Source organism: Pinus tabuliformis, chromosome 7, assembly GCF_031772625.1.
Source record: "Pinus tabuliformis cultivar Carrire ecotype Pingquan chromosome 7, CPIR1, whole genome shotgun sequence".
Lineage (NCBI taxonomy): Eukaryota > Viridiplantae > Streptophyta > Pinopsida > Pinales > Pinaceae > Pinus > Pinus tabuliformis.
Window position 1 is genome coordinate 849,318,059 of NC_142293.1, and position 13,315 is coordinate 849,331,373.

The 13,315-nt window shown below is 40.0% G+C and overlaps 1 protein-coding gene across 6 annotated transcripts in view; it reads left to right on the forward strand.

Moving 5' to 3' along the window:
* The first annotated feature begins 1,026 nt into the window (after nucleotides 1-1,026).
* The window catches only part of LOC149250292 (uncharacterized protein At5g02240-like), a 136,795-nt gene continuing 124,506 nt past the window's right edge, over nucleotides 1,027-13,315 (forward strand). For 3 of the 6 annotated variants that reach the window (XM_089459007.1, XM_089459008.1, XM_089459009.1), the window contains exon 1: nucleotides 1,027-1,354. In XM_089459007.1, coding sequence (XP_089315133.1) covers nucleotides 1,168-1,354 — 187 coding nt within the window. In that variant the 5' untranslated portion in view covers nucleotides 1,027-1,167. The remainder of the gene's footprint in view (nucleotides 1,355-13,315) is intronic. The other 3 variants (XM_089459005.1, XM_089459006.1, XM_089459004.1) reach the window with 2 other exon arrangements.

Below are 13,315 nucleotides of genomic sequence, written 5' to 3' on the forward strand. Positions count from 1 at the left end.
ATTGTAGAGAGTGAATGTACAATAAACCCTATGATTGATTGGAATGTTCGATGTCTGCAATCAATTGATGATCTTTATTCATGATAAGTGCTTTATGTGTTCCCTGTATTTATTTTATGATGTGTTAATTAATGTGTTATTTATTTTTGAATGCGTATGTGAATGAGCTTGCATTTCACAATTATTTAATATTCTTGTCATTTGCATGACTTCTAGTTTGTCATGCATATTTTCTTAATTTTCTTGATTTTCCTAATTATTAAAGAATGCTACTAGAGTTCAAATTTCGCCTAAGAAATTGGTTTTCGAGTGTACCGAGACATGGTCGTACATCACAAGCATACAACACCCAACCATAACCAAGAAAAATAAGAAAAACATAATTAATTTTAATATTCATAAAATCCCCCATTTTTTACAAACTAGCGGAATTGACAATTGGCTCGGACTCATACTTACATGACATAGAGTTAATTTTGATTGCTACCACTAAAACCTCCAAACATAGCAATATAATTTTTTTTATTATTGACTTTAATTTACATATAAAATTTACTAAATATATAAACACCAAAAAAAACATAATAACAAATTAAAAAAATCAATATAAGCTCATGGTACCCTTTGCTACATAACCTAATACCTGCACTTAACATGCATTGCATGTAAAATTTACTAGATGTATAAACACCAAGCCGCATAATAACAGATTAAAAAAGTCAATGTGAGCTCATGGTACCCCTTGGCTACATAACCTAATGCCTACACTATTCTTTACACAATGAATGATGATATAAAAAAATACTTCCAATAAAAACTAAAATAAACTATAAATAAAAAAGTCTAATATTTTTCAAAAAATTGAACAGTTACACGGACTATGGATCCTGTAAAAACACAACAAAGAACAATTTATATTAATTTTTAATTTGAAAAAACACACGCTCATTATTCCAAATTTACACCAAACCGTTTTATCCTTCCCTATTCATTTATCCCATTTCCACGAATGATTTATGTGGTTAGAGCGACCTTATCCTACTCCATTGAATATGTATACCATTCCCACCTTAATTCCATTTATCCTCCACAATTGAATATGTACCCCGTTCCAACCCAAATTCCATCAACGTGCCCGAACATAATCGTTCAATCCCATTTCAAAACATGGCTCTGTTTCTGTATCGCATGCATTCATTGCCTCCACACAAATGCAAAGAATCCGGGTTTACAATTGCACAAAGCAGAATTAACCGTGCCAAAACGTTATGGGTGGCAAGCAGCTCATCCAACAACAAGAAGAAGCAGCCTAGACCTCTTTCCTTTGGAGAACGTTTGCTGGATTACATTGAAGGTAAATGGTCTATGCTCTTTGTTTTTAGCTCTCTAAGGTTTCAATTCAATCTGTATTTTTTCTGATAGAAGTGGTTGTAGTAAGGTTTCTTTCAAATTCATGGATGAACTGCATACAGCCCAAATATTAATGCCATTATTAACTCGAATTGCATTCATTTGAAACTTGTATTTGCATCAAACTTTACAAATGGTTAGGCAGAAATGGTACTCTAGAATGCTAGCGTATTGCTTATAAAACGTCCTCTGAGCAACATTCTTATTAGTTTTAAAATCTCAAGGAACAGCTAGCGTGTTGGATATATGGCTAGTAAATGTTCTTCTTCCCAGTTATTATCGTGCACGCCTGGTGTTCTCTGAAATGGACTTTGGAGCAACACTCCTATTTCTTTTCCATAAGACTAAAATTATGGGTGGTGCCTTGGGTCACTGAGATTGTTTGAGCGAAATTCTAAGCTCATAAACCTTGATGATGGAAAATTGTTAAGTAGTTGGTGCTGACTTCCCAAACCATGGTGAAAACATGGGTGCTAAAGAGGTGAAGGCATCCCTGGCAGCTAACAAAGGCATTTTGGTATTGATGGATATTGTAGTCATTGATGTGCCAGATGGTTGGGGCATGTCGTTATCAAGGAAATGGTGTGCTTCAATAGGTGGACAATTGCAAATGGATCTATCATATGCCACCATTCTCGAATCTAATGGGAACCCATTTGTCCTCTATAGTGAACCTTGGTTGCCCGATCATGTTGAAGACATAGGGCCATTCCCTTATCCTACCCATAATGACCACGAGGACATAATCAAAGCCCTAAAAACTGTGAATAAAAGGCACCCTTGTGGACATTCAACAAGCCTCCTACTTCCCAAGAGGTCTGCCACATCAAGAAATCAAACTCAGAACCAACCATCCTTAAGAAGCAGTGGGTCCAAAAAACAAAGAGGGAATACTGAGTAGGTGATTTTGTTTTGGTTGATAAAGACCTTATCCTTGTTAGAATCCATGGGAAAGTAGGTGTGGGATACTTTTACATTGCCAAACTTGATGGTAAACTTTTTCCTTCTCTAGTGAAAGAGAGCCTCCTTACTTTCTTTGGTGGAAACTGGCATGTATTAATCAGTCATGCATGGTAGTTTAGTTGCATTGCATATTGTGTGAACATTTTAATATCATTCATATCATGTTTCATGCTAGACTAGATTGCATTTAGATTAGATTTTATTTTTTGTACGAATTTATTATCTTCATATAAAACATGGGTGATACCCTATAGCCAATGCACACGCTCCCAAACAAGTTGCATGCATTATGCAGGTTACAGGTCTACCGTATACGAGCCTAGGGATTGCTGGAGTTCTCATAAATTCCCTGTTAGAGCATATGGATCATGCGCTCTACAGTGAGCTCATGTCCTTGAGTTGGAGCGAGATGTTACCCACCAAAATGGAGAACCCTATAGGAGAAAAAATTTCTCCTATTCTTGACAGCCAGCTGGCCATCCACATAGCCAACAATCCATGACAACGGCCACTGGCTGATGACATGCCATTATATCTTTGCCACTCGCATCATCCATATGCTTCTCACCCATTTGGCATGAGCACATGGACGAAGGGGGGATTCCATTCAAAAGGTACTTTATTCATTTTGCAATTGGGTGCTTATGCTTGTTTGTATTTGGGCATTTGATATGGATTATGGTGTGATCCGAAAGAAGGATGGGTTTTGACTGTAATCTTGTTCTCTCACCTTAAGTGGGGGGTTAATCTTCGATCCTAGTCCAGTGGGACCTCCCTGATGACCTAATGGGTGTAGGATGGGCACTACTTGGAAAGCACTGATTGGGTTGCTGGAGTTCTCATAAACTCCTTGTTAGAGCATATGGATCATGCGCTCTATAGTGAGCTCATGTCCTTGAGTTGGAGTGAGATGTTACCCACCAAAATGGATAACCCTATAGGAGAAAAAAATTCTCCTATTCTTGACAGCCAACTGGCCATCCACATAGCCAACAATCCATGACAACGATCAATGGCTGATGACATGCCATTATATCTCTGCCACTTGCATCATCCATATGCTTCTCACCCATTTGGCATGAGCACATGGACGAAGGTGGGATTCCACTCAAAAGGTACTTTATTCATTTTGCAATTGGGTGCTTATGCTTGTTTGTATTTGGGCATTTGATATGGATTATGGGGTGATTTGAAAGAAGGATGGGTTTTGACTGTGATCTTGTTCTCTCACCTTAAATGGGGGGTTAATCTTCGATCCTAGTCCAATGGGACCTCCCCTGATGACCTAATGGGTGTAGGATGGGCACTGCTTGGGAAGCCCTGATTGAGATAACGTAGTTTCATATATCCCTATGTCATACTTAATACTTTCCATCATACATTGTTAGTTTTTGTAGCACCAGACAAGTGTTCTAGTCTCGATTTGTGTCAGAGAGGCTAAGAACACGAGACCTTCAAAACCCATAAAAGGTTTCATGAGATAAGCTTGCAAAACGCCTTAATTAAATTAATTAGCGATCATTTAAATATTTCCTAAGTCTAACCGAGGAAAACTGGTTAATTAATAGGAATTAATTATAGAAAGGTGAGAAAGCTCTAGAAACTCACACGGATCGAGTTTGGGATGATTTTAGCTGTTGATGATGATTTAATCATGGTCGTCGGTAATCTAATGAGAGACTACAAGTGCAGGTCGATGGGGATGGAGATACGCACATCGAGTGAGAGGGAGATCAAGGCAGATCGAATTTCCTAGAGAGCAGAGATTTGGAGGGAATAATCCGAGCTAGAGATCGAGCATCAATGATTGAGGGAGATCAATAGCAGAGTTCCAGAGGATTATCCCAGTTCTGTAGAGCTAGCAGAAGGGAGGCCGAAATATTTTGCAAAAAAGTCGTCTAGGTTGAGTGAGGGAGCCAAAAACCCCAGCGCAAGTGTCAGAAGGAGACCGTTTCAGTTGCAAGAGACTGGGAGAGCATCCGGAAGGCAAAACGACTCATTTTCGGTGACAGAGGGAGGCTAGATAGCCCAACTGGAGGCAGTTCTAGAGGTTGTATGACTTGCCTAGGCCAGTAGTGCTACCAACCAGTTAGTTAGTGCGAGCAGGTCAGAAAGAGGCTGAATTATTTTGGTGGAAGGAGAATTTTTCTCCTAAATATTTTTGGCGAGTTTTTTGTGGGAGGATTGCCAGATTGGCATCCAGATATTGTACTTAGATTTTGCTACTACATAACAAAATAAGCCCTCATTTGTTGAACCTATTTTCCCTTCGAGGTTTTTCCGGGGATTGATTGTCCAAAAATATTGGTGTCATTTTTTATTGTGTGTGCATCTATTTTTCTTAGTTCCGATTTATTTTCTGCAGCGTAATTTTATTGTGAAGTATTGCAGTGTGATTTATTCGTCATTTGTCGTAACAAATAAATTGCATAATTAATCAATTAGAAGAATAAATTTCCAGTTCCTGCAATTTAAGGAAATTTCACATGGTATCATAGCAATAAAGATCAAATTGGAGGCTCGAAAGCGAGAAGGAGAATTTGTGCAGGTTCAGAGGTAGTTTTGCAGCACGATTTTCCAGATCTATGCAGGCCACCTGGAAGTGTGAATTTGCAAAAGCAGGTGTTCGATTTTCTATTACAGGCTGTAGGAAAATTCGATCAGCCTCAGGGGCAAATATTTGCAGGTTGTGGATTTGTCAGATAGAGGGTTATGATGAGGAGGTCAATCAGTTTGTTGAGCAGATCTAGGCGCAATTGGTTTGCAACAATAGATCAACGTTGGAAGAGAAAAGCACATTGAAGAGGAATTTCCAGAATTTCTCAAAGGGTTTCCAGATCCAGATCTACGTGGAGATCGATAATTTCCAGGAGCAATAGGCATTAGCAGTGTTTCTAGTCAGCTAGTGCGAGTTTTAGGAGCAGCAGATCGTGTGCCAAACTCCAGAGAAGGACTTCTAGAAAGTTGAGCGAGTTGGAGTAGCAGGCAGTGTGAGTGCTAGAGAAGGGCGTTTGGAGGCAGACAATAGCAGATTTTCGCATTCCAGAAAGGAGTGTGAGTAGCAGAAAGAGGATGAGTAGGAAAGGGAGGAGATTCCTATTTATTTCCCGGTTTTTGAGTTTCGGGAGATGGCCGTAGCATGTCTCAGAGATCAAGATAGACTTGACAGAGCCTCGAACTTTGGCATCTAGAAGGCTAGGATGCTCTTCCTGTTGGATGAGCATGGCCTGAAGGAGTTCGTGACAACAGTTGTAGTTGTACCAATGGATCCTATCCAGTTCCACAACTATAGGAAGGGTATGGCCAAAGCAAAGAGGATGGCCTTGGATGGAGTTCGAGATCATATTGTTCCACGCATTGCAAAGAAGAATACAACAAAGGACATGTGGGATGCCGATGTGAAGTTATATCAGGATCCATCTGAGAATCAGAAAATGGTTCTCAGGGAGAAGCTGAGGACCACAAAGATGACGAAGGGTGAAGCCGTAACTCCATATCTCACCAGAATTCAAAATGTTAGAGATGAGCTAGCAGCTGTAGGAGAGAAACCAGGGGACATCAAACTTGTGCGAATTGCTCTAAATGGGTTTACCAAAGAGTGGGCTACGTTCGTTTAGTTAATTATTGGACGAGACAGATTACCTGAGTGGGAATGCCTATGGAGTGATTTCACACAAGAGGAGTTAAGGCTCAGTCTTGTCGAGGGCACTACCAACAGCAACACTAGCAAAGGACTGAAGGTTGAGAAGGAGGAGGAGAATGAAGCCCTCGCTAGTAAAGCGAAAGTGAAGAAAGGTCCCAGTCAGGGACATAACTCAAAGGGAGGAGAAAAGAAGAAAGATCTGTTGAAGATCAAATGCTTCAGGTGTGGTGAGTTTGGTCACTATAACACTCAATGTCCCAAGAAAAAGAAGGACAAGAAGGGGGAGCAACAGACAACAGCTTCGACAGACATAGATGAGTTAACCTCTAGGTTGGAGGAGTTTGCATTAGTGGTAGCTATACCTCCAGATGGAAGAGGAGCATAGTGCTTCAGAGTTCAAGGATTGGGCAGGGTCCATGGAAGAGAAGCAACAATTGCAGTATACTCTTCATATGGATCATTACCTTTACTATAGGGGCCCACAATTTTCAGTAGCAGGAGGATCAATGTCAGTAGGCGTAGTCAGATCTCGAGGGATAGTTGCAGAGACTAGTTGCAGCGAATTACTTGAGGGGCGCAAAACCAGTCATGGCACAGACAATTACCCAGTAGACAGTGCAGATGCTAGTTTCAGTCAGAGACTTAGGAGACAGTTGCAGAGCCAGCATAGGGACACAATGGATCGTTCTCAGTGGCAGTGGTTGCAACAACAACAATAGCATGAGATTAGATGCAACGCAAGCAAAGTTAGCAGCAATGCAAGCAAAGTTGGCAGCAGTGTAGTGTTAGCAATAGCACAAATGCAGTGCGGTTCAACTACAGGGCTAGCAAATGAATTAGAGTATGCGTAGTAGTTTGGTGGACAGTGACAGGTTGTTACAAATGTCAGACATTAACAACATGAGGGAAGATGTTATGGGAGAGAACACCTTCCTCGTTAAGAGGGAGTGTTAGTTTTTGCAACATTGGATAGGTGTTCTAGTCTCGATTTGTGTTAGAGAGGCTAAGAACACAAGATCTTCAAAACTCATAAAATGTTTCATGAGATAAACTTGTGAAACACCTTAATTAAATTAATTAGCCATCATTTAAATATTTCCTAAGTCTAACTTAGGAAAAATGGTTAATTAATAGGAATTAATTAAGGAAATGTGAGAAATCTCTAGAAACTCACACGGATCGAGTTTGAGATGATCTTAGCTATTGATGATGATTTAATCATGGCCATTGGTAATCCAATGAGAGATTATAAGAATAGGTCGATGGGGATGGAGATATACACATTGAGTGAGAGGGAGATCAAGGCAAATTGAATTTCCGAGAGAGCAGAGATTCAGAGGGAAGAATTCGAGCCAAAGATCGAGCATCAATGATTGAGGGAGATTAGCAGCAGAGTTTCGGAGAGCCAACAGAGGGGAGGCTGAAATATTCTGCAAAAAATCCATCCAGGTTGAGCAAGGGAGCCAAAAATCCCAGTGCAAGTGTTAGAAGGAGATCATTTCAGTTGCAGGAGACCGGGAGAGCACCCAGAAGGCAAAACGACTCATATCCAATTTTCCAGTGATAAAGGGAGGCTAGACAACCTAGTTGGAGGCAGTTCTAGAGGTCGTACAACTTGCCCAAGCCAGCAGTGCGAGCAGGCCAAAAGGAGGCCGTATTATTTTGGTAGAGGGAGAAGTTTTCTCCTAAATATTTTAGGCGAGATTTTTGCTGGAGGATTGCTAGATTGACATCCAGATATTGTACTCAGATTTTGCTGCTGCATAATAAAATATACCCTCATCTGCTGCGTCGGTTTTCCCTTCAGGGTTTTTTCGAGGACTAATTGTCCAAAATATTGGTGTCATTTTTTATTGTGCGCATCTATTTTTCTCAGTACCACTTTGTTTTCCGCAGCGTAATTATACTGTGAAGAATTGCAGTGTGATTTATTCGTTATTTGTCGTAACAAATAAACTGCATAATTAATCAGTTTGAAGAATAAATTTCCAGTTGTTGCAATTTAAGGAAATTTTACATACATTACAAGCCCTTATCTCACATCCATTCTTTGGGTTTAATTGACCATCGGTTCTTTGGGATTTGGATCCATACATCCTCATACTTGGGTAGGGCCTGAAAGTTTGTTGTGGGAGTTTGATGCAGCTAAAAGAAACAGAAAGAGCATATCATCACCACAACAAAACTAAAAGAAAGAATATCAAAATGCAAAAGATGGCCAGGGACATACACATTAGCACGTGGGTAAAAGCCTAGCATGAGCTCTACCTCACTCGAATGGCCATCACCAGGTTCCTAAGCACATCTTGCTCCATTACATCATAATAAGGAACCCTTGAATGTCCCAACCCTGATGAGCGATAAACTAACTCATCATTAAGGGATAATGCAATTTCTATATCATTCAAAGCAAGCTCTAACTCTTGAACTATGAGTAGTAATACAAAGAAAAATCAAGAAAAAGTAAAAGGCACACAAGAGGGATGGAAAAACAAAGGCCGAGTTGGTAACTCATGCATCCACGATTGCTCCCTCCTCACATATATACACTTAGGATGTGGATCCCTATCAACCGGTCCCTTTGACCATGGCACTTGGCCATGAGGGCTTATCCCCTTCATAACAACATTATTATTCACTAACACCTATCAATTGAAGGGTGGACTAAGGAAATGTTACTTCCCCTTAGGGGTTGGAAACACCTAATAGGGTTGTCCTTTAGCCACTCCTACCTAGGGGGAAAACACCATTGCTAGTTCAAGGTCCCCATGACATTCAAGCTTGGTTCACTTAGATGCAATAATGATTTTTGTCCCTAATGACTGGTTGCTTTCACTAGAATCTGTGTTGTGATTGTCAGGTGGTTCAACAACCCATGTCTTGGGCACCTTACCTACAAGTACCCAGGGCATTAGAGTAGTATATTGGCACTCGCAAGTGAAGTGTTGAGACTCTTGGGCCTCCTAGGAGCACCAACATATCCCAGATATACTAGAACTCTCCTTGCATCTAGGACGCTATGCCACTTTGTACTGGATTTGATGATTCTTCAAGATGACACCCTTGAACCCAACATGCCCCCAAGTTGGCCTTAACACCTTATGAGGGATGGCTACTGATTCAAGGCCCAAATGAGGATGGCCTCACGTTCTGAGACTTGGGAGGGCTAGTAGCACTTGGAAAGCCCTCAATGTTGGAGTAGAGATGGATACTTTTCATAGATGGAGATCCAGAGAGACCACTTTATGGTGTCCCAGTTGGATTTTGAGACCACAAGGAGCCATTGAGGTGGATTTTAGGGCCAACCCTCAAATCATGATTTTTACATGCTTCTACATCACATTTGGCACCTCCTAGCACTTGGACATGGCATTTGGAGGCCATTTATGCATGACGTCAACCCTAGAAGCCTAGCGACCCACATGTGTGGTTTTATTTTGCACTTGTGATCAAAAGCTAGTGGGTTGGCTTGTAACCCAAGGGTTTCTTGTGATTTAACTTGTTATTAGGGGATTTTAGGCTAATATTTGGACTCATCCTCATATAAATAGAGGAGAGGATCATTCATTCTATTCAACATTACTTGGACTATTCGACCCTCCTTATGAGAATTTCGGCCTCTTGCGTCTTTAGAGAGATGTGATCTATGGAGTACTTTACATATTGGAACTATTTTCTTGTCTTTAGAGAAGTTATCTTGGATCAATATTGGATTATACATGCATTTCATCTTGTAAGTGAGCTTTGCTCTTGAAGAAATTTTTATTTGTTATCTAATGTATGGAATGTAATGTTTGTCTATGGATTTTTCTATTGCACCATTAATTATTGCAAATAAATTGTATGGAATCTAGATATCCTCATTGTATGCGTTATTCATATATGGAATGTGAATGGTAATCCCCTTGTTGAACTCTTGTTATAGCTCTCCCAAGTGTCTTTGATCCCTCACAAAGATAATAGTTAGGGTTTTGTTGCTAGGGCATCAAAATATCCTTACTCCTTTGCAAGATTTATCTAATTTTTAACACCCATAGACTCCATCAACCCAAGGATTAGGCATTGGCCTTGTCATTTTGGTGATCAAGCTTTACTCTATCCATAAATTGATTTTTGCTCTCTCTATCTCTCTATTTTCGGCCCTTTAAAGGATAAGTGGCCTCAGCTAGGGCTTGTTGTGAATTTACCTAGGAAGGGAATTTTTGGTATTGGAAGGATTCAACATCAAGAGTAGGATTGGTTGCCTCAAAATCATCCTCCTTGGTGGCTAATCCATCCATTTTTCACCATAATTTCTCTTGCCCTAGCTATTTTCCCTAGGAGAAACCCTAGTTTGGTTAAGCTTCAACTTGAGGGCCTCTTGTGATGAAAACTTGACTAAACTGAGAGGGGGGGGGGGGGTTGAATCAGTTTAGTATATTCATGGACATTAAAATTCTTTTCATTAAACTCATTAACTAAAACATTACATGAGCATCTTAACAAATAATGACCAACAAATTGAATATGTGAACAAGTAATAAGCAAACCAAAACATCACATCAACACATAATAACAACACATATTGACACCAGATATATGTGGAAACCCATAAAGGGAGAAAACCATGATTTTATTATTGTTGTGATGCAAAGGCAAGCTCCTACTCCTTATTACATCTGATTTTCTGTAGGCTCCAACCTACAGGAGGCTGCTACCTCAATTTTCTGCAAGTTGCAACATGCAAGGAAGCTCCAACTCCCATATGTTTTCTGTAGGCTACAACCCACAGGAGGCTCCTACCTCAACTGGATCCAACCTGATGTTTATCAAGCCACTACTTGAAAGGAGACTACAATCCCCTGATGCAAACAAGAAACAACAATGTGCTAGTTTACTTGGTCATAAATTCTGCATATCTCCATCTTCATTTTTGCCTCTTCTTCCCTTCAAATCTGCTTCACATAAGCTTCATATGTGCCAGGTAACTAATGCATAATAGCTCAATCAACTCTCACACATTCTCCCACTCTCTAACATCTCTTTTGCTTCCAAAAACAACATCTTTTATAAAGATAATTTGCTAGTTGTTTGTATTCCACATAAGAATATGAAGTGAATAGGCTTGACTCTTTGCCTTCCACTCATTCGTTTCCAAACTCTTCAAATTTTGAATATTATAAAATAAATAAGTGCTCCACCACATATTATTTCAGCCATCTATAATGATTAGGTGCATCAATATCAACATAGTGCCAAAAACAACATTATACCACCACAACACATGCAAGCATTCTCCAATGTAAACAATATGCACTCAACATATGAAAATAATGCAAGCATATGTATGCAACATTCACTCTCCAAAGCCATCTATATGATCAAATTCATCTTTTCTTCATGCCATTGCCTCAACCTCCTTGAGTCTTGTTTTGTTGTCATGGAATCTTGCCTTTGCTGTCATGGAGTCTTGCCTTTGCATCACAACAATTCAGCTCAACAACAAATTAGTGTCACCACAAATTCTTCATTAAACAATCTCTGCAACATTATCCAAGCATCAAGCCATCAACATGCCATCAACACAAGCATCAAGCCATCAACATGCCAACATCAATGTTTTGCCAAACCATCAAGGTATTTGCTGCTCCTTTGTCTAGTTGTCATCAAGCATGCCAAGAATGATGTTTGCAACATCTAGCATCTGTCTCGCCAACAGGTATTACATCTGCTCCTTTGCATACCTTTGCTGATCTTGATTTGCTCTTTTGCCCTTTACTGACCCTGTTACTGCTCTTGCCTTGTTGCTCCTTTGTCCCTTACTCCTGCACACCTTGCTACTGCTTCTTGCCTTGCTCCTCCTGTTGCTCCTTTGCCATGTGCTCTTTTGCCATTACCCCTTTGCTGCTTCTATTCTTTTGCCTTCCCTGCCTTGTTGTTGCTCCTTGCTATTCTGTTGTCTTCGCTGCTCTTTTGTCATCAATGACAATAATGTCATCATCTTAAAGGTTTCATATTCCATTAGATTGCTAATACTCATTGTTGGATACCTTTTCCTTCACACCTTGACCTTGGGATATTCCATTTTGCATGTTATCACTCTAGTCCTAGGTCTTGCGTGCCCTAGATTGGCCTCTCTACGAGATGCAAATTGCCTCTTCATCATTGTTGGGACATTGTACTTAAGTTGAGTCGTCCTTTGGAAGTAAATTGTCTCACCTTAAGCCCTTGAATCTAGAATATCTCTTGTAGGTGACCTTATACCGGGACTCCTCCAATTGGTGAAAATACATAAAGAGTAGGGGGTATTGGCTGTGGTGACAGCGGGCCATTGCCTCATTGTTGTCACTTGGTCTAGTGTTTGCCTTGTAGGGTTCCCCTCTACAAGACTTGCTAGATTTTGAGGAAACATGCCCCACTAATGCTATGTAATTAATGGTAATGTTAAATTCTTAAAGTATCAATTTTTACTTAAATTTTTAACAGTGCCATTAAATGTTTCAGGATGTTTGAGAGGTTCCGACCTCATTGCATTTCATATGGAGAAAGTAGAATTTTAGATCCCACTCAAACTCTAGCAGACTTAACAGTTTTTAGGATTCACAATTGGTGGGTGTTACCCCGCATGTGAGTAGTGGTACATATACTTATTAGTGTAGCATTCACCACCATTTTAAGCCCAAGGTCACAAATCAAAAGCCATGTGGAAACCATGTGAGGCCCTATATTAGGCATCCTAGAGTCGTGTCTTTGTCATTGAGTTTGTATTTATTTGTTTGGTCAGGCCATGCCCTATCCCTTAAAGTTCCGCTTAAGGTCACTTTTGTCCCTAATTGGATGGGAGGGCTTTTTGCGAACTCTCTTGAGGACTCATGGTTTTATGGGAGTCTGCATCTATAGGGGGGATCACAAGTGTATGGGCTAGTCCAGTCTGCATCAAGGTGCACCTATGTCATTTCACATGGTTAGAATCTTTTGAGTTTGTATTTGACCTTGACCTTGGTGCAGTATTCCTCATGATACCTCTAATTGGGATTACTTGGGCAATGTTACCATCAATGGAGAATGTGCACAAAGTCTTACTTGGCATATGGAGTCTACACAAAACCACATCAGGACCAATAAGTTGTATGCCATGACAATGCCATTATATAGATGCTACATGAAGGAATGAGATTATACAGTTGTAGAAGCTATTCAAAGATGCTAAAAGGTAGGTGTATCCCACTGTTTTTGTTCCTGATATTATGATTGATGAGCAAATGCAACTCAAAGAGAACAACATACAAACTACTATTCAACAGGACTTGTAGTCTACAT